The sequence below is a fragment of the Dreissena polymorpha genome, chromosome 14 (genome assembly GCF_020536995.1).
Source record: "Dreissena polymorpha isolate Duluth1 chromosome 14, UMN_Dpol_1.0, whole genome shotgun sequence".
Classification (NCBI taxonomy): Eukaryota; Metazoa; Mollusca; class Bivalvia; order Myida; family Dreissenidae; genus Dreissena; species Dreissena polymorpha.
Genome location: NC_068368.1, coordinates 64,656,921 through 64,680,095, shown reverse-complemented (window position 1 = coordinate 64,680,095; position 23,175 = coordinate 64,656,921). Strand labels below are relative to the sequence as shown.

The window sequence follows — 23,175 nt, the reverse complement described above, 5'->3', positions numbered from 1 at the left end:
AACCATTTATAACTAATTTAATCCGTTTACACACAATAGAAACGCAAATATTCATATATATAGCGAGAAATTGAGTGCTTTTCGGTTTCCACATGAAGTGCTTTTCGGTCGGTAATTGCCGATATTTTCCATTTTGGGCACAATGTAGTATAAACATACAATCATATAACCATTTTTTACTAATTAAACTCGTTAACATACACTAAAAACGATATATTGCATATATATAGAGAGAAATTAAGTGCTTTTCGGTGCTTTTCGGTGCTTTTCGGTGCTTTTCGGTTATTGTATGGACCGGCAGTCGGGAATAAAATTTTACCCAGGTTAGAACTAGACTACCGGACAGCCTCTTTAATAATGAATCGGTGACGTAACCATCTATTTTTAGTACGGGATTGCCACATCCGGAAGGCGATAAGTCGATTCATGATCTTGATTCACGAGACGTTCATTGAAATAAAGTGAGTGACCTTAACCTTGACATTGAACGAAAAGCGTTTTCTGTTTGTTGTTAGTCGTTCTAGAAAAGTTTCGTAATACTGTTAGTGTCTTAAAGGTTTAGAAAAATGACCTCTGCGTTCCCATATTTTACTGAGGGCGAGGTAGTGAAAGGGTTTGGACGAGGGAGTAAGGAGCTGGGAATCCCAACAGGTGAATTACAGTTCAAGGAGTGCACATTTTCTTAACTCTGTGACATTTTGTACAGATTAAATTAACTTACAAAAAAATACAATGTTATGCACACGTTCACGTCTAGATAATGATATGTGTGACGTTATTATAAAAACAGTACTCTCACAGCTGACTATAAGTTTACATGAAATTCAGCTTTTCCTGAAACTAAACTATCCTCCAATTACCTTGAGTTGAGCGGTTAAGGAAACAACTTAAATAATTTCTGAATTAATTTAAACAATGCCGCAATAAACAATGTATTTAAAAAGATTTATATCTTTTCTTCTGTTAAATCCACGTCAAAACTGTGTTTATTTACAGCGTGTTTAACCACACAAAGCCATGAGTTCCATACACACCCGCAAATGACATACACTACGCGCGTTGTTTACCTTGAGTCGAGAGGTCACATCCAAAAAGCTACAGTACCTGATTGCAATAGGCATGAGGTCAACATAACTTCAAAAATTCGATTCACTGAACAAATTTAGAGAAACTGAAAGATTATTTTAACTTTTTTATAACTTCTATTTACCATTTAACAAGTTTCTGTTTTAACGGTCGATCTTCTTTTGAGCAACATTGACACGAAAAAGTGCTCAAGAATTGAAAAAAAATAACAACGTTCGCAATTTGTTCAAATAAAATTTCTGCATACATGTTACTGTTTTAAGATTTGATAAAAATTTCATCCAATCGTGACAGGGACTGAGGGTAAACCCACCGAACATGTTAATATCGGTATGTTACCTATTTTTGCGATGTGCCCGCACAGATTGTTCCATGCAACATTTTCTGCGAATCATGAAAGGGTAAAAGAATTTTCTTTAGAATAAATTAATTACATGAAATTATGAGTTTACATTAGCGCAGTGGTCTGCAATTTATGTGCAAGTTATTGGAGAGTACGGAAAAAAATGCACGGAATAGGCATAAATTTGGATTATTTCAGTTGAAGTAAGATTTTTTAAATGCAATTAAACTGTTTTTCCTAATTTTAGTCTTGTCTATAATTATTTTCAAGCTAAGTAATGTTAGTAAAACAAAATTCTCGGAGCGCATGCGTGTGACGTTGTCACGAGAGCCACGTTCTTAATGTAAACAAAGTGATCGTAATTAGGTCATGCTCCAAATAAGGGAATTGTAGGATATAATTTGAGATCGCATTAAGATTGATGTTAAATAGCAATCCACTAAGCAATTGATATGAAGCAATATTAATAAGCATACTCCCTTTTCGTAATTTAATTTTATTAAGTAAAAACTGTTTTTCATTGTTAAACAATAATAAAACATTATTGTATAGTCACTTTCCGACAATATCATTTCATTTAATAAAGTATGTTATTTTTTGGACTATGAATCAATCATTCGGAGAATAAATTCTTAACGACTCAGAAAAACTTTTTGTACATGTTTATCTGAATCGATTATTTACAATATCATTCTCATGAATATAAATATTGACTAAACATGACTTCCTTAAGAATTTTAAATTTTAGATGACAGTATTATAGGCTGCTTATGGCAGTATGAATTACCGGTACATACAAGTTACACTGTATTAAATGAGCTGTTTTCTTGGTCATAAATTCAATGTGTAACTCATTCATGTAAACGGTTATGCTGCACACAACATGGCGCCTATTTCAGAGATATTCAATGATTTATTCAATGTGTAACTCATTCATGTAAACGGTTTACTCATTCATGTAAACGGTTATGCTGCACACAACATGGCGCCTATTTCAGAGGTATTCAATGATTTATTCAATGTGTAACTCATTCATGTAAACGGTTATGCTGCACACAACATGGCGCCTATTTCAGAGGTATTCAATGTGTAACTCATTCATGTTAACGGTTATGCTGCACACAACATGGCACCTATTTCAGAGGTATTCAATGTGTAACTCATTCATGTAAACGGTTATGCTGCACACAACATGGCGCCTATTTCAGAGGTATTCAATGATTTATTCTCAAATCTGAAGATTTCAGCACAAACTGCAAGAAAAACTGGCTTTTATGCACTAAAGATGTTTGCTGATGTATTTCAATAACTTGAGATGTTTGCAGGGCCCTCAATCTGTCAAATCCACGTCCGAAATTCGGCCTTATTCCCCCCCCTGAAAAGTATACTTTTTTCCCCTTTTTGGGGAAAAATTCCCCCTAAAAAAAATAAATTTTTTTTATTTTTTTTTATTTTTTTTTTATAGATAGATGTCTCATGATTATTATATCTCAATTCTATTTTAATTTAGTCTTGTCAAACATACTTAATTATGAAATAAGCAATGAATATAGTGCAAACATGTACAAATGTAATTATTAGTAAAAAATCCCCCAAAAAGGGAAACGCCGCGAAAATTCTCCCTGCTATGGGTAGTGACCCGCTTCCCCTTAAATGGATTGAGGGCCCTGGTTTGCACAGATAAAGTTCTTAACGGTGTGTTTACATTCCATCCAAGGGTTTCTCTGCTACAAAGTGTATGTTAAAAAGGCCGTAAAACGGACTCGATCCCAAAGCAAAAGGACCCTATCCCAAACCGAAATCATAAAAAAATCCCAATTTCCCCCCCCCCCAAAAATGTATTTTTATGCCTCGCTTCGAAGAAGGGAGACAGGGCTCCTGCTGCCATTCGCAAAAAAGTTTAAGAAGAGTGGCGATAAAATCTGTCAATTTGTGAAAACGAGTGGCGAAAACAACTTTTCAATCATTTTCTCGCAAAACAAACAGATAAAGCAACTCGACCGGAAACAAGTGTCCCGCGTGCCTATCTCAAACATTTAAATTCGTCAAAATATACCGAAAATCAAGCCAGTCTACCCATAGCTCCTCCCTTGGAGGAGTCTACCTGGCAGAAATGAGTGTTCTCCAATCATAACGCAGTGTTCGCCACGCATGAAAAACATGCATGTCTTGCCCACCAGCTAAAATTAGAAGTTTAGAACTTTATATTGGAATCATTTTAATAAGTTTTGTTTTTCTGATGTTATGTAACCGTGTGTTCCGTGTCAAGACTTTGCCATACTTGATAATTAATTAGCGAAAGACAAGTATGGTGTCAATTGATGATCTCGCAGTTTGTCAGCAACGTTACAAACGTCTGTGATTATTAAAGTTATGTTATGAAGCAATTTAATATGTTAAATGATCAATTAAATTAAACTTTATTAGTTTATTTTATTTGCAAATTGCCAATCAAAATTACCCAAAAATATTGCCAAATAAAACACGTATTAAATTGTTACAAATATAATTATATTTCAATAAATGTATAAAACAACGTTTTAAATTTAATTTATTTGCTGGTGTAACTACTAACAACAAATCTTCTGATCCATCATTTACTATGGAAACATATTTGAAATTGTATTACATACAAAGTCATGTTAACTTAACAACATACACCTGAGTCTCAGTGGTATGAGCCCTGAAATATGTTTCCAGAACTTCTGGGAAGTGTTTGATAGACTGTGTACTTGTTATGTTGTTTAACTCTTTGTTGTCAATATATGTTCAGTTGTGATGTTATAATGATGCCATAATAATATAATACCACGTAATTTGTCTTCATGATGAATATAAATATTAATAAATATGAATGACATAAATTTCCCTATGTTTGCATTGTATTTGTCGGTAAATAGGCACACACTACAGAAATGAATTGTATACACATTGAATAAAAGGATTTAGGAATTGCTAAAAAATGACTCATATTTTTTTTAAGTGGCGAAAAAAAAATTAAAATGGCGAAAATGGGTGGCGAAAGAAAATTTTAACCCAGCGAGAGCCCTGAGGGGGTATATTGTTTTGCACATGTCGGTAGGTAGGTCGGTCTGTCCGTCCGTCGGTCCGTCGACCAGATGGTTTCCGGATGATAACTCAAGAACGCTTAGGCCTAGGATCATGAAACTTAAAAAAGTACATTGATCATGACTGGCAGATAACCCCTATTGATTTTCAGGTCACTAGGTCAAAGGTCAAGGTCACAGTGACTCGAAATAGTAAAATGGTTTCCGGATGATAACTCAAGAATGCTTACACCTAGGATCATGAAACTTCATAGGTACATTGATCTTGACTGGCAGATGACCTCTATTGATATTCAGGTCACTAGGTCAAAGGTCAAGGTCACATTGACTCGAAAAAGTAAAATGGTGTCCAGATGATAACTTAAGAATGCTTACGCCTAGGATCATGAAACTTCATAGGAACATTGATAATGACTGGCAGATGACCGCTATTGATTTTCAGGTCACTAGGTCAACGGTCAAGGTTATAGTGACAAAAAATGTATTCACACAATGGTTGCCACTACAACTGACAGCCCATATGGGGGGCATGCATGTTTTACAAACAGACCTTGTTGAAAGAAGTATCTTATGACTTATGATTAATAGACTTTGTTTCTCAATTTTATTTTTTAAACAACCTTCAAAATATATGACTTTAAATTATATGATTTTCCAAAAATTGGCAGGAAAACCCTGTTGTGTCAATATTTGTCGATAAATAAATCCCAATTTGATCCTTTTTGTTTATAAAAAATGCTCAATTTTGAAACTTTTATCAATTCAAAAAATTCCCAAAAACCCTGCATTCTGTCCAGCCTGTGTCAAAACCCCTGCGAACCCCATTGATCCTGCACCCTGGTTCATAAGGCCTAACAATTTGAATTAGAAAATTTAACTCTCTAGTGATAGGTGATAAATTATTTTATTTTTTCAAAAAAAAATAGACTTGAATTAAAAAAACAGAAACATCGAACATCAAATTATTATACCAGGTACTTTAAGTCGAAAAATGTAAAGATATTTTAAGTTCACTGCACACATTTTTTGTTTCAGCTTCGTTGACTTGAAAGGGCACCAACATTTGCCACACACAAATATGGCAATTAACATTCTCTGCTCGGCACTACCACGGGTACAGAAAATATACTAAAACTTTAATAACTGGCCAATAAACACTGTACCCAAGTTTTAGTCCTGCAAACATATTTGTTATTATGTGTGCTGGATGGATAGTTCATTACATACTCATAGTGTAACATGCAATTTGTTTACATGATATATGTACCTACACAGAGTCACAGATCAAGAAGATTAGCTCACGTTTAACCTGGTAATTCAAAATATTTGTTCCAAAATGTATTTGACCTGTGCAACTTTTGGTGTGGGAAATAAGGAAACATGTTCACACATTTTGCTATTGGTTTGATGGCATTTAATGTCATCTAAATGTTTTAAGACTAAAGACTAAAGTCTGACTTTAATCCATTTAGAAATTATTGTTCGAATGATTGCTTCATAGTCCAAAATAAAAATATCACTTTATGTGTAAATGTGAACTTTTTATTAAATGAAAGGATGTGCTTAAACAAAAGTTTTAATTACCAGTAATAAAATAAGATTACACCAAGGTATACACTTAATATTCAGTGCATTTCGTGGATTGCTTTTTATGTCCCCACCACTATAGTGGGGGACATATTGTTTTTGCCCTGTCTGTTGGTTTGTTTGTTGGTTTGTTTGTTTGCCCCAACTTAAACATTTGCCATAATTTTGCAATTTTTAAGATAGCAACTTGATATTTGGCATGCATGTGTATCTCATGGAGCTGCACATTTTGAGTCAGGGCTTTTCATCAGGAAATGGGGAAGAGGCCTTAGCCTTTCAAATTGGGAATTTCATTCTCAATAACTGCTCATTTTGAGAAGTCCGTGTTTTTTTAAGTTTTTGAAACAGGGTCTTTTTCAAGTATTAAAAGACACATCATGGTGCATTCTTAATCATATTAGAGCTCATTGCTTTCAATTTGGGAGATCCCCAATATGTCTAAGTAAAAAAAAAACTTTTTACAATTTAGGAAATTCCTCTATCAATTTTGGGAAAAATGACCTTATTTTCAGTTGGGAAGGGGGTCGAATTTACAATATATAATATATAAGGGTAAAAAGCCCTGTGAGTGGTGAAAGGTCAAGGTCATCCTTCAAGGTAAAAGTCGAATATATGGGTCAAAAATCACTCATTTAATGTCACTGTTGCAATATTGAAGCTAGCAACTTGATATTTGACATGCATGTGTATCTCATGGAGCTGCACATTTTGAGTGGTGAAAGGTCAAGGTCATCCTTCAAGGTCAAAGGTCATATATATGGGGACTTAGTGTTTCACAAACACATCGCTTGTTAACATATCTTTTTGCAATAAATCTCAAATTATTAACTTGTTGTTTTTTTCATAATTTCTGATATAAATATCATTACAGGTATGTTAAATACGTGCTTAGTTTATATAAAATATTATTTCATGTCATTAGTGTTTTTTTTAATGTTAGTAAAAATTTGTAATTTAGATTTTAGATGCTGTGATTAGAAAGAAATGGTTCCACTGAATGAACTTGAATGATGATAATTAACTATTGAAGTTTGGCAAGACACAAGATTAATGTTATGTACAATTTACAGAAGGGGTGGATGCGCTACCCATGAAAATATAATTTCTATGATCACTCATGAAATAACAATCAATCTTACACTAACATGAACAAATATCCTCTACTTGTTTTTCCATACCAGTATATTTATCTGACCATTTTGTGTTTTCAACTCCTCTTTAAATACTTGCTAAAACTTTCACAATTGAATAACCTTAACCCTTTCAGTGCGGGAACCAAATTTTAAAGGCCTTTGCAAACAGTTTGGATCCAGATGAGATGCCACAGAACGTGGCGTCTCATCAGGATCCAAACTGTTTGCTATTATGATAGTATTCTTTGAAAAAAAAATCGAAGAAAATGCTAATTTTAGAAATTCAGCAGACGACATTTTAGCAGATGACAAATTACCCAGCATGCAAAGGGTTAATATGTGTTTGGGAAGCATCATAGTCTATTGTCTGTTTTTCCACTATAGAATAAGAATGTATGTCCCAAACTTGTGTGTTCTTAACACCTCTTTATTGCCTGTTGAACTGTACTAAATTGTTCACAGTTAAATGACCTTCATGTGTAGATGATCTAGAAGAAAGAACTATTGATTGAGACCATCTTTGGTTTTGTAATGGCCCTTTGTCTTTGTGTCTACTCCAGAATACATAATGGATCTGATTACGGTAATAATTATGGTATGTCTAAACATGTGTTGAGGCAGCATCAGTGACTCATTATAAGCTTTTGTTTGACACATACATGGACACATAGAATTATCATGCGGTTTTACATTTTTTCAGCCAATTTTCCAATTGAGGTTGTTAAAAAGCTCCCAGAAGCATGTTCAGAAGGGGTATACTATGGCTGGGCCCAGGTGGACGAGGGTCCTGTCTTCAAGATGGTTATGAGTATAGGCTGGAATCCATTCTACAATAATACAGTCAAGTCTATGGTAACGACTCATGCTTCTTTTTTCTCATGGTACAATTTGTAGGCATTTTGTTGTACTAGTAAAATTTAATTTTGAGTGATTAAAGCTAGCAAGAGCCCATAAGTTCTGCACTGGTAAACAGTCTTGGAAAACTTTTCAAGATTTGGAATTTTGAGCTTGATTTTATCTACTTTTAATTTTATTTGCACATTTTAATAGCATGCACATGTATAGTGTTAACTTAAAACTCACTTTACATGGACAAGTTGTCCAGGACAACCATTTAACAGTTTAATATGTTAATGTTCAGGTAATGGTTAACAACAATAATGACATGCATTACTATGCATAATCAAAATATGTTTTATCGGGTCGGTTACTCAAAAAAAGGTACTTGTAGTAAAATTTCATAAAGCAGTGGCACAATTATTCCATTGTGTGTACTATTCCTTGATGCAATCTTGTTCCAGGAGACACACATTATCCATGAGTTTAAGGAGGACTTTTATGGAAGCAATATGAAAGTGTGCATGCTGGGATTCATTCGACCAATGAGGAATTTCAAAGGTTTAGGTATGTACACTATAAAGAATCAATAATTGAGCCTTGTTTGGAGAAATCAGGGATTAATGCATGTGTGTAAAGTGTCATCCCAGATTAGCCTGTGCACTTTACGAACATGCATTAAACCCAGTGTTCCCAGATTACGGCTCAATAAGACATGGGTAGCTCAGTTGACCAATGAGTAACAAGTCATAAAGGGTTAATGGCATGAGTCTATGCAAATGGTAGTGGAAAATCAGCTGTCCCATGATATGAATTACGTGCTGTTGAAAATTGCTGAAAGTTCCGGTCAGAGCAAAAAAACAGATTTTTTTCAATTGATTGAGTTATTAATGAATTTTATTATCAATACTAAGACGGCCATTTTGTATCATTATTATTTGTTATTAAAACGAAGTTTATGAAGGGGGAAGTGTTTTATTTTGTGTTGGAGTCACTTTTCAGTTGGTTGGTGCACACATGATAAGTTTTTATGCCCCTGGTAGGGTGGCATATAGCAGTTGAACTGTCTGTCAGTCAGTATGTCAGTCTGTCCGTCCGTCCGAAAAAAAATTAACATTGGCCATAACTTTTGCAATATTGAAGATAGCAACTTGATATTTGGCATGCATGTGTATCTCATGAAGCTGCACATTTTGAGTGGTGGAAGTTCAAGGTCAAGGTCATCCTTCAAGGTCAAAGGTCAACAACAACAAAAATATATTTCAAAGCGGCGCAGTAGGGGGCATTGTGTTTCTGACAAACACATCTCTTGTTCAAATTGAAGTCCAAGTTTCTTTCTCATTTCTCAAGCGATTTAATTGAAACTTCAAATGTGTCATCACCATGCAGTAAAGATGTGCTGAACACAATTTTCATTCCCATTGAGCCACTTATATCTTAACTGTGTGCACTACAACTTATTAACCCTTTACCACTTAGATACGTATTTGACGCATTTGTAGTCCCTTAGAAAGAACATTTTAATTAAAAACCTTTCTTACTAGATTCAAGTTTTAAAGGCATCACTTCCAACCCTTAGAAACTGATGAGCAGCAAACAGCATAAAACCTGGTTGTGTGGTGTTTGCACACTGGGCTTTTTTCTTCCTGAGAATGGCGTTTTATCACAATTTTGAGATATTCACAACTCAAATTTTCACAATTTCAAGAAGTTTGCGACTCAAATTTTCACAATTTGAAGAAGTTCGCGACTCAATTTTTAACAATTATAGAACGTTCACGACTCATTTTGTTACAATTTTGAACAGTTTGCAACTTTTTTTCACAAAATGGGGGGACCAAGGTGCATCACAAAAACAGAAAAAAAAAAGCCCTGGCTATATTGCACAGTCTTATTCAAATATATATTGTTTCAAACAAATTGTTCACACTTACTTGTTCCTGAATTCTTTAAACAATATCTTTACTTAGGTTTAAGTAAAAAGAATTTTCTTTAAAACCATAATGTTCAAGAAGCCCTTTAATGACTTTTCTTTTAATTTTTTATAGTTTTGAGTCTTACTTGACATTTAACACATTTTATAACATTATTTTTGGTTTAGAAAAATGTGTTGATGGAATAAGCATTATAATTTTGTTTGTTTATCTTAGATTATATATAAGATATATTTGGGCCGTGCTCCTTGAAAAGGGGGTTTAATACATGTGCCTACCTTTTATGATGTTTTTCGTTTCAAGACAGTCTCTTTGCAAATATCTAGATTAGGCAGAAAGCGTCTTCGCTGATTAGCCTGTGCAGACTGCACAGGTGAATCTGGAACGACACTTTATGCGCATGCATTAAACCCCTTTTTCCCAGAGAACAGTATAATTATATATATCTTGGGTCTATGTCACCTAGTTTCCATTCTTCATCTGGCACTTAAAATGTCTGTATGTGATGTCGGTATTAGAGTCATAATGTGTTTCAGATGAGTTGATAGCTGCCATCAAGAAAGATATATCTGATGCAGAGGGTGCCCTTGAGAAACCAGAACATATCAAAATCAGATCTGACAACTTCTTTGCCATTTCAACACAGAAAACTACTGGCGCGTCTTGTAGTATATGACGAGAGTTGTAGTGTGTAAGGCTTCTGGAGTGTTAGCGATGATTTTATTATTTATTGGGAGTTTGTTATGAAATGGTTTGCGGAATCAACTTGATATACAACTCATATATGCTCTTACCTCTTATCATTAATGTTGACATTAGGAAAAGATTTAAAAAACAAATTTTTATAAGAAACAATATCAAGAGTTTTATCTTAAATCAATCATAACTGTTTTTAATGAATTACTGTAAATTATTATACATTATGATTATTTAATGTTATATTTTAAAAATGTTTGTTATCTACATGTTTGAGAAACACAAAGAAAAAATTGATCATTTTTAATATAAACTTAAGATCTGCTTTGTTTTTTACATCATTTAAATCGTAAACTGCAACATTTATTTTTCAAATGTGTCATACATGAATGTTCATGTGCTGAATAAAATCAAATTTGTAAACCGTTATGCAATACATTTCTGCTAAACATATTTTGCTTATTTTTACTCTAAATTACAGGTATATGCATACTTTTGATAGCATTTTACAAATAACATGTTTGCAGCAGGTATAGAAAATATTCTAAGATTTAATAATAAAATGCTATATGTCAGTTTATTGTGTATGAAATATGCAGGAAGCTGAGTGTAGATTTTATTTGCAAAATATAGTTATTAATACTGGCTAAAAAGAAGATTTTAAAGATGTGACCACATAAAATTTATACAAATAGCCATTTCTTTTGTTCAGAAGTATCTTCTTAAACCTACTTTATTTTGAAGAGTAAATAGTATTGTGTCAAGTTTAGATTGTGTTAAGTTTTTAACCAGGTTTTCCGAAGGAAAAAACTGGTTATTAGATTGGTGAATGTCAGCGGGCTGGCGGGCGGGCGGAACAAGCTTGTCCGGGCCATAACTTTGTCGTTCATTGTGAGATTTTAAAATCATTTGGCACATTTGTTCACCATCATTAGACGGTGTGTCATGCGAAAGAATTACGTTGATATATCCAAGGTCAAGGTCACACTTTGAGTTCGAATGTCAAAAATGGCCATAAATGAGCTTGTCCGGGCCATAACTATGTTATTCATCGTGAGATTTTAAAATCATTTGGTATATTTGTTCACCATCATTGGACGGTGTTTACGCACAAAAGAATTATGTCAATATCTCCAAGGTCAAGGTCACCACAACTAAAAATAGATTTATTTTGAAACAAAGGGGGTTAATTTTTAACAAGCAGTTCAGTTTGAGTTGTCTCTATTTATCAGCCTTTTCTTTCCAATTTAAAACCGGTTTTGTGACAATTTTGTCCCTTGTTTTAACTGTAACAAAATGAAAATGGTGATAGTATAGATGTTACTTCCCAAATATCTGTTGTCTGATTGTCTGTAAAAGACTAACAAGGGTTAACCTTAGACTTGTTCAATATTTATGTTATCTTCAATTTGTTATGCATAGAACATAATGTATATAAATGTATATTTGAGCTGTGCTCTGTGAAAAGAGGGTTTAATGCATGTGCGTAGTGTCATTCCAGATTAGCCTGTGCAGTCTGCACTGGCTAATCAGGGACAACACTTTTGACTTTTAGGATATTTTTTGTTTCAAGAAAGCCTCTTCATAGCAAAAACAAGTTTAGGCGGAAAATGTTGTTCCTGATTAGCCTGTGCGGACTTCACAGGCTTATCTGGGGCAACACTTTACTTAAAGTGGTACAAATATCCCCTGATTTGAATTCCTTTTGTTGTTTCATGTTTGTTAAAAAAATTATTTGGATTATTATTATTTAGTTACCAATAATTTTGATGTTCAAGTCTCACGCTTTGTGTACAATTTCATTTCCTGTAAATGTATTTGAAGAGGTGGAAGGCTATCAGACTTAAATATTCCTCCTTATAAAACATTCTCCTGAATTCGCATGTAACATACTGATTTGGGTATTAACCCTTTTCCACTTGGATACGTATTTTGACGCATTTGTAGCCCCTTAGAAAGTTAAATTAAATTAAAGACCTTTCATACTACAAACCCTTAGATTCCGATGACAAGCAAGCAGCATAAAACCTGAACAGACTGCAAGTTACTCCCAGGCTGTTCTGTATTTTATGCTGTTTGCACATAGCCATTTTCACTCTGCCTCTGAGTAGGAAAGGATTTAAACAATGCTGAGAATTATAATGCACTCTGAAATAATATTCCAGATATTTTGTACAAATTTGATAAGAAATTTCTTGGGAAATTTACAATTATTACAAAAAAATAGTTTTTTGCATTGTGTATTTCTAAAGAATTGTTGTTACCAGTCATTTATCATCATTAACATGTGTCGGTTTGACATTCGACTTTCTCATATTTAGTTTGAGTTTTATATTGATAGGCTGGTAATATTTTGTTGTACTTAAGCTCATACGAGATGACATTATTTCTTGACTTAAGAATATTTTCTTTTAAATAATATACTTAGCTGCAGTTGTGGGGGCCATCTTGGCTACATGTATATTGTTTTTAGCTTGACTATTCACCGAAAAGTTTAAGCCATACATAGCTCGTCCATTTGTCGGCGTCTGCATTATTCTCTGATTAAGTAAGCTGGCACCATCTCCATCTAACTTTTTCTTCTGCAGATATTCACTTGAATTTTTTGGAGTCATTGATTGAGGTCACTCACACTAAGTTGAATAAGAATTCTGCCTCTATTTGTACTTAAAAAAAATATGGTTTGCAGATGCGTGAAATAACTCCAAATCTTAATATCTACTACAGGTATTGAATTAAAACTTATTGTGTGTTTGTTAAGGGTCTCAATGAAAATATACAGACCAAGCTCTATAAATGAGACCAGCTTGTTAGCAGAAGTATACCCCCTTTTGTACTTAAAACAAACACAGACTGGTCATGGTTTGCATCCAAAATGAAATTTAGTTTAAGGTTTGAAGGCAACAAGTTCGTTATTCATTAACTAATACAGATCTTTGATTGAAATTTCACACATGGATTCAGAATCATCATGTGATGTCAGAGACCAAGGCCCATAGCTCTGAATGCCAATTTAGCAGAATGGTGCCCCTTTTTATACTAGTGTACATGCCCCTTATTTGTCACTGAGGCTCGCTTTTGCCTCACTAAACTCACTTGCACATTATAACTTTAAAATTTAGTCACATAAATAAAGCTTAACAGTGTGGCCTGGGTATACATAAGTATATTACATGTACAAGGAACCTTATTATTTAAAAAAGAAAAAAATTCATGCTCAATCGTCAGACAAACAGTTCATATCGAGTATATTTTTGATGAAACTCATTCATATAAACATGCATGTTAATTGATTGGATGTTTTCAATATATTTATTATGAAACTATTTAATACTTTTTTACATGTACTTATTTGAAAATGTTTTCATGTATTATTTCAATGTTCTTGTTCTATTAAGCAGGGCTGACATTTTATTTCAAATCTCATTAATTGTATTAAGACCATGCAGCATCTTCTTATGTCGATACGATTTGACCCACATCATACGAAAATGGGTCTTATGCCCTATCGTGCGGTCTGGTCATTAGCCATGGGTGACTTTATAGAGGACAGTGTAGCTTCTGACCAGACTTCTTGAATGCGCTGTGATCAGAAAAGTACCTAATGAACATTCATTGTTATAGATGTATTGTAATATATTATCCGATACCAAGCGTTACTTTTTTTAGATGATGAAATGCGTTTTAGCAGATATTTGTTATTTGAAAAATAATTCCGGTTAATAAAGTGATGAATAAAAGTATTTGTGTGTAGCACGATTTTGATCCACGAAGATAAAGTTTAAAAAAGGACAAAAATCATCGCGATTTAAACGTTTCATCTGTCCAGAACTTGGATGAGGCTACAATAATGTCATGATAATTTTTCAGGTCATTTTTTATAAGCTAGGCTGTTTTCGGAGAAAACCCGAGGTATTGTCATAGCCAGCTCGTCGTTCGCCGTTCGACGTCTGCGTCGTGCTAAAACCTTAACATTGGCTCTAAAATCAAAGTGCTTCCACCTACAACATTGAAACTTCATATGTAGCTGCAACCATTTTTGGGTCACTAGGTCAAATGTCAAGGTCACTGTGACTTCTAATATTCCACTGACAAGCTTTCATTTATTCAAAACTGCACCCACAGCCGAGCGTTGGCACCAGCAATGCGGTGCTCTTGTTTAAATAATCTAGGAACTTAATATTTTTGTTCTATTAACCTGTTAACTAAGTCGGAGTGATCACTTAGAATCACATAGGACGTTTTTTCGTCCATCCGTAATTACAAACCCATTACAAAGTTTATGTGCACCATGCTTTTGTCATTCCAAATTGCATGCTGAGATCTGCATTCCTTATAATACAAAGTTATGCTTGGGTAATTTGTATTTAACCTTGGTAACTGCTAAAGCCATGCACCTTTTTTTCAGCTGCCATGTTTTAACAATTGCTTCATATAAAGACGGGACTCTGTCGATGGCGGGAGAGGGAGGGGGATTTCGTCCCTTCTGCGGAAACGTTTTAAGTTTTATTATTACAAACATATTACAAATAAAACTGGCATTGAACATAGACATACAAATCAAAATGACGACCAGCCTGGGAGTGCTTGCTGTATATTGCAAACCATCAACTTATTCAACGGTTTTCTGGTGGTTAATGCTTTTTAACAAGCAGATATTGAAGACGTACATTGTAGCAATACGAGTTGCAATAATATTTACTAGTATATGTTGCCTGTTCAGTGAATTGATGCCACTTACCGACCACCATAACAACATTAACAAGTTGGATTCCCGGGTATGGGAAAATGTTTGAGCTACGAATAGATCTCGTCAGGATTTTAGATTTCGGAAATTCACAGGTGATACTTAAAATAAATCTCAGAAAACCTATAGACTATTTCCAAACACATGTGTATATATTGGACCCTTTTCGCCCGAGTGAAAGTGCCAGGACCAGTCTCATGCATGGGATTCCCCTACATGATATGTAACGTCGTGACGTCAGTAATCGAAATTATTGATATGGGATCCCTTACATGATGTGTAACGTCGTGACGTCAGTAATCGAAATTATTGATATGGGATCCCTTACATGATGTGTAACGTCGTGACGTCAGTAATCGAAATTATTGATATGTGATCCCTTACATGATGTGAAACGTCGTGACGTCAGTAATCGAAATTATTGATGGAATGTTTGCATGTTTTCCCTTTATAGCTTCACTGAAGATACGTTAATTTGAAGTACATTGTACAGCGTTTATGGAGTTTTCTTTCAATAAATACACTAACAATGATAATGTTAAAATCAGATTTGGTTATCTGAAAAATAGATATGAAAGAATACTATAAAGTTTCAACAGTAAAGCTTAAGAAAAACGGATAATAATGCACATTCGTAAATTGTTGTCCAAGGTTAGCCACTGCCGTCCGCACATGCTGATCAGGGGCGGCACTTTCCGTTATTATGGTAGTAATCGTTTAGAGAAAGTCTCTTCTTAACAAAAATCTAAAAATTTTAAAGCCTAATTAAAATTCGACTCACTTTGTCGAAATGGCAGAAGCTGACTAAAGGATTTGTCCAATTATTATTCCATTGAAAGAAGTAAACGCTCACTACACATGTTAAAGTGATGTCTAGAATTTTCGTTTGAATAAAAAAAGGTTAAATAATTGAATAACCATGTAATGGTTAAATACTAATTTGCTTTTAGGGATCTTCGTAGTATGTAAATTGTAAACTAAGTGAAAAACGTAGTTTGTTCGGAACTGCATACTGATTAATTGGCGGATATCTTTATTATTTTTCGCAAGTCCGTTTTCAAATTCTTTGGATTTATTGTTTATAAACAAAGACAAGTTAAATTCCTACGCATTTAACGTAACATGACAAGTGAAGTTGACTCCAAATCGTCCATCGATGCAACTGGCGATGATAACGTACAGTCAACGGTCTCTTACGATTGACCGTCCGTCTGGCTAGCGCTGTAAAAGGAAACAGAAGTTATGGCATTGGAATGACTAGTACAGTTGTTATTAGGAATTCAGTGGGAAAAGGCGGCTATGAGAATAATTTACACGAATAGCGTATTAATGAACTAGGCTATGTATTCAAATTGACCCGAAGTCTTTTGTAAGTCAACGGAGTTTGTAATTTTCATATCCTCAAGGAACGTTGAAACTTTAAGTATATTTGGTGGTTGTATTCGAATAACTATATTTAGATATGGTAAGGGATTTGTAAGAGGATTTAAAATGGGTAAGCTTTATTTCTACATCAGAATATTGTGTTGATGTGGTTTTCAAAATATAGAACATGCCGGGATAAATCTTTTAGCCGTAAGCGGGGATTTTTTTATCATGGTCACGTTTTACAACACTTCTTCCCTAATTCGTAGACAGACGTTATTTATGAAAGAATCGAATAATTTAATAAATATAACGTAAATTTGCACAGGCAAATCAGTGACGACATGTTCAAAATTGACTGGATTTTTGCGTAGAAAAGACTCTTTAAACGAAAATTTTTGTAAGAGCGGAAATTGTTGTGACCGATAAGCCGGTGCTGATTGAACACGATTGCCTTGGACGACGCGCTGCGCACATGCATTAAGTCAGGTTTTCCAAGCAAACTTTATGTGTCCCTACGTCAATCACAGTTAAAGATGGTTGGAAAGTGAACTACGTCTCGTCTCACCTTTTCGTTCACGACGATTAGGACGCTTGGCGATTTCTAGAATGAACAATACATTGAAAACTGAAAGCTTATAGAAAGTATTACAAGCGCGTTAAATTACAAGCACAGGCCAATTTAATAATCTTTTAAGAAAGGAATATTTCAGCGACGGTTCGTTTTGTGAGCAAATTTACGCAAACATAATTGTCATCAGATTTAACTTGCTGCATGGCGACGGGGCTAATGGAAACATTTTGTTTTTTAAGAACTGTTTATCTTAAATCAATTGAATCTGAATTCATAATTGTCGTAAAACAGGCTATGTGTACGTGCGTGTTATGTGATCCATTGGCTTAGATATGTGGTTGGGGTGTGTTTTAGCTTCTTTTCTAATTCACATTGGACAGCAGCGTCCGTTTTGCCCTTAGCACGCGGGATTGTTGTGAATACGAGTTGATCTTAATCATGATAATAACAGTAGTAATACAAGCACTTATAATAATAATAATAATAACAATAATAATTTAGCTATTCATTATAATTATTAACGTGCATTAACGAAGTATTATTTCATTTTCTTTTCACATTATACGTTTTTGTATTCAAAGCGAATCATTTTGTCTACTACATATATATATATATATATATATATATATATATATATATATATATATATATATATATATATATATATATATATATATATATATATATATATATATATATATATATATATATTAATCTAAAAATGCGGCGGTTGTAGTTTGCAGTGTTACTTATGTCTAAAAATTACCTTGTTTAGCATTACCATTAACTGCAACCTTATCGGATGTGCGCGTCAACTCGAGCTGTGCAGTGTCTAGAAAAACACAACAATATAGTTAACAAGAGCACCGCATAACGGGTGCCACGCTGGGCTGCGAAAGCTTGTCAGAATAGTTTTTTAGAGGTCTCAGTGACCTTGACCTTTGACCTAGTGACCCAAAATGGGTGTGGCGTGTAGAACTCATCATGGTGCGTCTACATGGGGAGTTTCAAAGTTGTAGGTGGAAGCACTTTGATTTTAGAGGCAATGTTAAGGTTTTTGTTAAAGTTTTATATTAGAGGTCACAGTGACCTTGACCTTTGACCTAGTGACGCAAAATTGGGTGTGGCATGTAGAACATGGCAGAGGAGCTGGCTATGACAATAGCTCGGGTTTTCTCCGAAAACAGCCTCGCTAAAAATGAATATTGAACATGTATTGCACGCGCATCATTAATTTGCAAGAACGTGTATAGATTCATCTAAATAGGAACTTATATTTTACTGAGTCATCTCGCATAATTTGCATTTAACTTTCTGCATGGGAAATGGGTTAATGTATTTGTTTTCTAAATAGATTTCTACCTTAAATCAACTATAACGAAATATCTAATGTTTTCTTTCCATTTAATACCATACATTTTAAAAATTCAACGCGAATTATTCTGTCTGCTTCATGTAAAATATACCATTATTTCAATATACCCACAGTGGTTGGTGTCATTTGCAGTTATTTTACGCAAATTCCCTTTAACTGCACCCTTATTGCGTGTGCGAGTCAACTTGAGCTTTGCAGTCTTTTCTGAAAACAAAACAGGAGTATTAAAGGGACCTTTTCACGTTTTTGTAAATTGACAAAATTAAAACAAAGCCTGTTTTAGTGGTGTGTCGGGCATTGCTATTTGATTCGAGTATTAACAGTATCGAGAATCATTGCGCTCATGCTTAATACATTAGTCAATATAGTAGAATAATTGTTGTTAAATTAATCAAAAATAACATTTAATCATGGTATTGTTGAAAACACATTAAGATTCTATTATTGACATACCATAATTATATCGCTGGATATCTTTATTTAACATCTTTCTGGTCTAAAGAAAATTCCAGTTCACCTAGTTCACGCTTTTAGCGTCTTCATTATATAACGATTATTTTACTGGCCGCGAACTCCGGTCAAGACGCAGCGATGACCTGTATATAAACTCTGACATTCACACACACTAACCGCGAACTGACGAAGGTGTAGAATCTACGCACAAATTGTATTGATGTGAAGAGTTGAGTGTACAACTTTTTCATCTATCATGTAAGAGATGAAATTGTTTCATGCTGAACACGCAGTAAAACAGTGTTAGAATGACGCGGCCATGTTTCCAATGGACTAAATAAAGTGTATTCATTCGTGGGTAGCCGCGGGCATTTTTATGAATGTAACCTAAAGGTCACCTAAGGTCAAAAGTGACGTTAAACAGCTACGCCGAAAAAATGAATATATTTATTTCTTACCGCTCGAAAAGTCACCAAAGCTTTCGGTGGGTAAGGTCCTTGTCTGTAAAACACAAATCAAATTGTTAATGTAACCACCCAACTAGTATACAAAGTACATATATATCAGCTCAAAGCCTAATTGAGTCGTGTTCTGAAAAAACTGGGCATAATGCATGTGCGTAAAGTGTCGTCCCAGATTAGCCTGTGCAGTCCGCACAAACTATTCAGGGACGACACTTTCCGCCCAAATTGGATATTTGCTAAACAGAGACTTCATTTAAACGAAAAATGTCATAAAAGCGGAAAGTGTCGTCCCTGATTAGCCTGTGCGGACTGCACAGGCTAATCTGGGACAACACTTCACGCACATGCATTATGCCCAGTTTTCTCAGAACGCGACTTATATCTTAGGGATATTAGATTCCAAATGGTTATGAAGATCTATCCTTGCAAAAGTTTTACACTCGCTTTAAACGGACGGCGATATCCCTGCAAAGGTGGATACAACTGTTTAAGGGACACAATCTTTATATTATACAGATATTATATATTTGTTTATCTTATTTTATATATAAAAATACAAAAGCTATGTGAAAATGCCTGTGACAAAATATTTTAAATACCACTCACACAAGTCGCACTGAAATATCTGCGAAAAGCTCAATAGCGGCCATGAATAACTTGTAATAGAAGGAGTTTTTATATCGGCAGTCAACTTCAAAAGTTTTCTTCATATATTATCCAATAACAAAATGAATAACTTTAATGTACATTATTGAATATGTTGATTGAGTAAGTAATATAAAATCACATTTTTTTTTATTAAATGGAGCATCCTATGTAACCTCTGTTTAATGGTCAAATTGTTAACGATAACTTCAATAAACAGCGTGACCTTTGTTATTGGATTAAAATTAAGCAAAGCCCCGAATAATATCCTCTTAGTTCCACAAAATGAAACGACAACAACAGAACTCTCCAAATTTTTCAATCGTTTCGCGTTGCAACGCTTTATAATTTTCAGTTTTTTAATCGTCAAAATAGAGCATGGTAAATGCTCAGTATTAATGTTTCCTCACAAATATCATAACTACAATGAAAATTTGCGAATCTGAAACAGTGTTTTAAAATTTTGTCAATTTACCAAAACATGAAAAGGCCTTTTTTCTTGTCTCTCTACTTTGTGTTCACTATTAGTTGTAGTCAATACATACACGTTTGTACATTAAGTTTGAATATGATAACTGCAGTTTGTATTTATCAACATCATTGTATTTGTATTGTACTATTGCACCTTGACTATGTTTTTTCTCTTATTTGTAAAAAAGATAAAAGGCGTGTTGCCGAGGTTTCAATAAAAAAGCACTGAAACTTGAAACTAATAATAGCGATTTTCAACCGAGAACAAAATTTTAAGCCTATTACATCGTAATTTGGATATATATATGAATTTACAACAATATGTGTACAGTCACATTAAAATAGCTCTGACACGTGAATAGTATGTCAATATTGAGGACAACAAAAACATGTATGCGTAATTTAACCGTATAACTGAAATATGGGGAAAAGTAACGACGTAAATGAAAGAGAAAGGCAGCTTTGACACGTGAATAGTATGTCAATATTGAGGACAACAAGCACATGTATGCGTAATTTAACCATATAACTGAAATATGTGAAAAAGTAACGACGTAAATGAAAGAGAAAAGCAGCACATTTACAAATATATATGAATTTCAGTGAGAGCTCGAGTTTTACAGTTTAAACCTGTACGTATAATAAATTATGAAAACACGCATATATGTGTTGATTTTGTTTATTGAAGGCCTATTTAGCGTGTATATGTATGTTCGGTTATTTCCAGACTGTATTTATTAAGTTAATGTTACGTGTACATGTATGTTCGGTTATTTCCAGACTGTATTTATTCAGTTAATGTTTATACAATTGGTCTTTTCCAACACCATTTATCAATACATACTGAAGTGTTCTTATTGCTGTTTATAAAGATTCAATGCCATTACAACTAGATACTTATCTTATCGTACATTAAAAGTATACTGGTGTTGTACGTTATTTTGGGATGTAAGTAAATAATTGCCGACCCTTGAAATATATGTGCGATGCCATTTGATTTCTTTAATACGGTTCACAAAGACATATAAAATCTTCATAATGATAAAATCCAAGTGACGTTATTATGATATAAACCAATAATGTTAAAACACTGTTAGAAATACATCATTATCCACAACTTATTTAGATAATAATCAAATCCAACAATGATATTGTAATTTCGTTTTTATATGTCAGGTTTTTTTATAAGATTTATTGTCTCACGTGCGAATTTTAGTAACTTCCAATCAACTAATTTTATTTAAAATTATACTATATATTTATATTGAAATTAAACTATTGATGTAAAGTCTTATGATGCATAATGCTTTACTCCACGAGATCTTGATAGAAAATCTCCAAAATTATGTGGAATGAATAATAACATCAGGAGTATTGTAGTTTCAAAATATACAGAGAAGACAATAATACAAAATTCGTTAAATAGTTTATTAAATAGTTAATAAAAAAAGCAAAAAAGCTCGACTTCTCTTCCACTAAACGAGCTTAAATAAACGAGGTTTAACTTAAAAAAATAAAATCTATCTGCTTCGAAGGTCTATCTTTTTTCGGCAAACGCCTTTAACTCTCATAATACATGTACATAACAGTACATTTCTTGAAATAAAAATCAACATATATATATGCTTTTGTTAAACTTGACTTACATTCGTTCTTTTTGTGGAATGAATTCCATGGTTACTCTTTACGCGTTGTCTGCATCTGAAAAATAACCAAATATAATACGAGCCGCGTTATACAAAAATGGGTTGTACGCCTCTACGCAATCTGGTCAGGAGCTAACCTGTCCGTTATTTGACCACGAAACCTTGAGTTACTTTTTTATTATCGGACAGGTTAGCTTCTGAACTGAATGCGCGGATGCGAAGGCTGGGGTGGAGCTACGCCGGTCGCATATGAAATTTGAGCATGATCTGATCAGGATTCATATATATATATATAAATATTGTTACTTCCTAAGAAAAAAAATCAGATTGCATTCAGCATAGGAGACGGCGCTTTTTTTCAGTGTAACTTATTCTTCGAGGATATGTCTTAAAGCGAAAACAAAAATAAAGACATAGTACGCGAATATACTTAATATAAGTAACAAATTTTTCCTTCCATGGAAGACTGCTATATAGTGTTTAGATACACTAACATAGATTCGATCGACATGTCAACATATTATGTTTATAAAAAAACTGGACAAGAGCGTCCAACACTAGTTCAGGATGCTAACAGCAGATTTGCAAAATGTAAAATGCACAAAATATTAGTCAACAGTTTCCGATATCATTTTCAGCAACAATGCACTTTGTTCTAAGCCATTTGAGTGGATGAAGCGCGAAAATTCCGTTATACCGATGCATTCAATTAGAATTGTGCATAAATGTTTTTGCTTATCCTCTAGCAAGG

At 33.9% G+C, this 23,175-nt stretch overlaps 2 protein-coding genes across 6 annotated transcripts in view; one reads left to right on the top strand and one right to left on the bottom strand.

Moving 5' to 3' along the window:
* Positions 1-420: 420 nt before the first annotated feature.
* On the top strand, positions 421-13,961 carry LOC127858007 (riboflavin kinase-like). Its single transcript, XM_052394846.1, has 4 exons — positions 421-651; positions 7,918-8,069; positions 8,519-8,621; positions 10,525-13,961. Exons 1-4 carry the CDS (start codon positions 567-569, stop codon positions 10,662-10,664), a joined length of 480 nt encoding a protein of 159 aa, XP_052250806.1. The 5' UTR covers positions 421-566; the 3' UTR covers positions 10,665-13,961.
* Positions 13,962-17,407: 3,446 nt separating this feature from the next.
* The window catches only part of LOC127857571 (uncharacterized), a 154,132-nt gene continuing 148,364 nt past the window's right edge, over positions 17,408-23,175 (bottom strand). For 2 of the 5 annotated variants that reach the window (XR_008038484.1, XR_008038488.1), the window contains 4 exons: positions 19,657-19,699; positions 18,857-18,949; positions 18,137-18,202; positions 17,408-17,801 (listed from right to left, as the gene is read on the bottom strand). The gene's annotated coding sequence lies outside the window, so the exon portion shown is untranslated. Of the gene's footprint in view, positions 17,802-18,136; positions 18,203-18,852; positions 18,950-19,656; positions 19,700-22,422; positions 22,480-23,175 lie in introns of those variants that run through there. The other 3 variants (XR_008038486.1, XR_008038487.1, XR_008038489.1) reach the window with 3 other exon arrangements.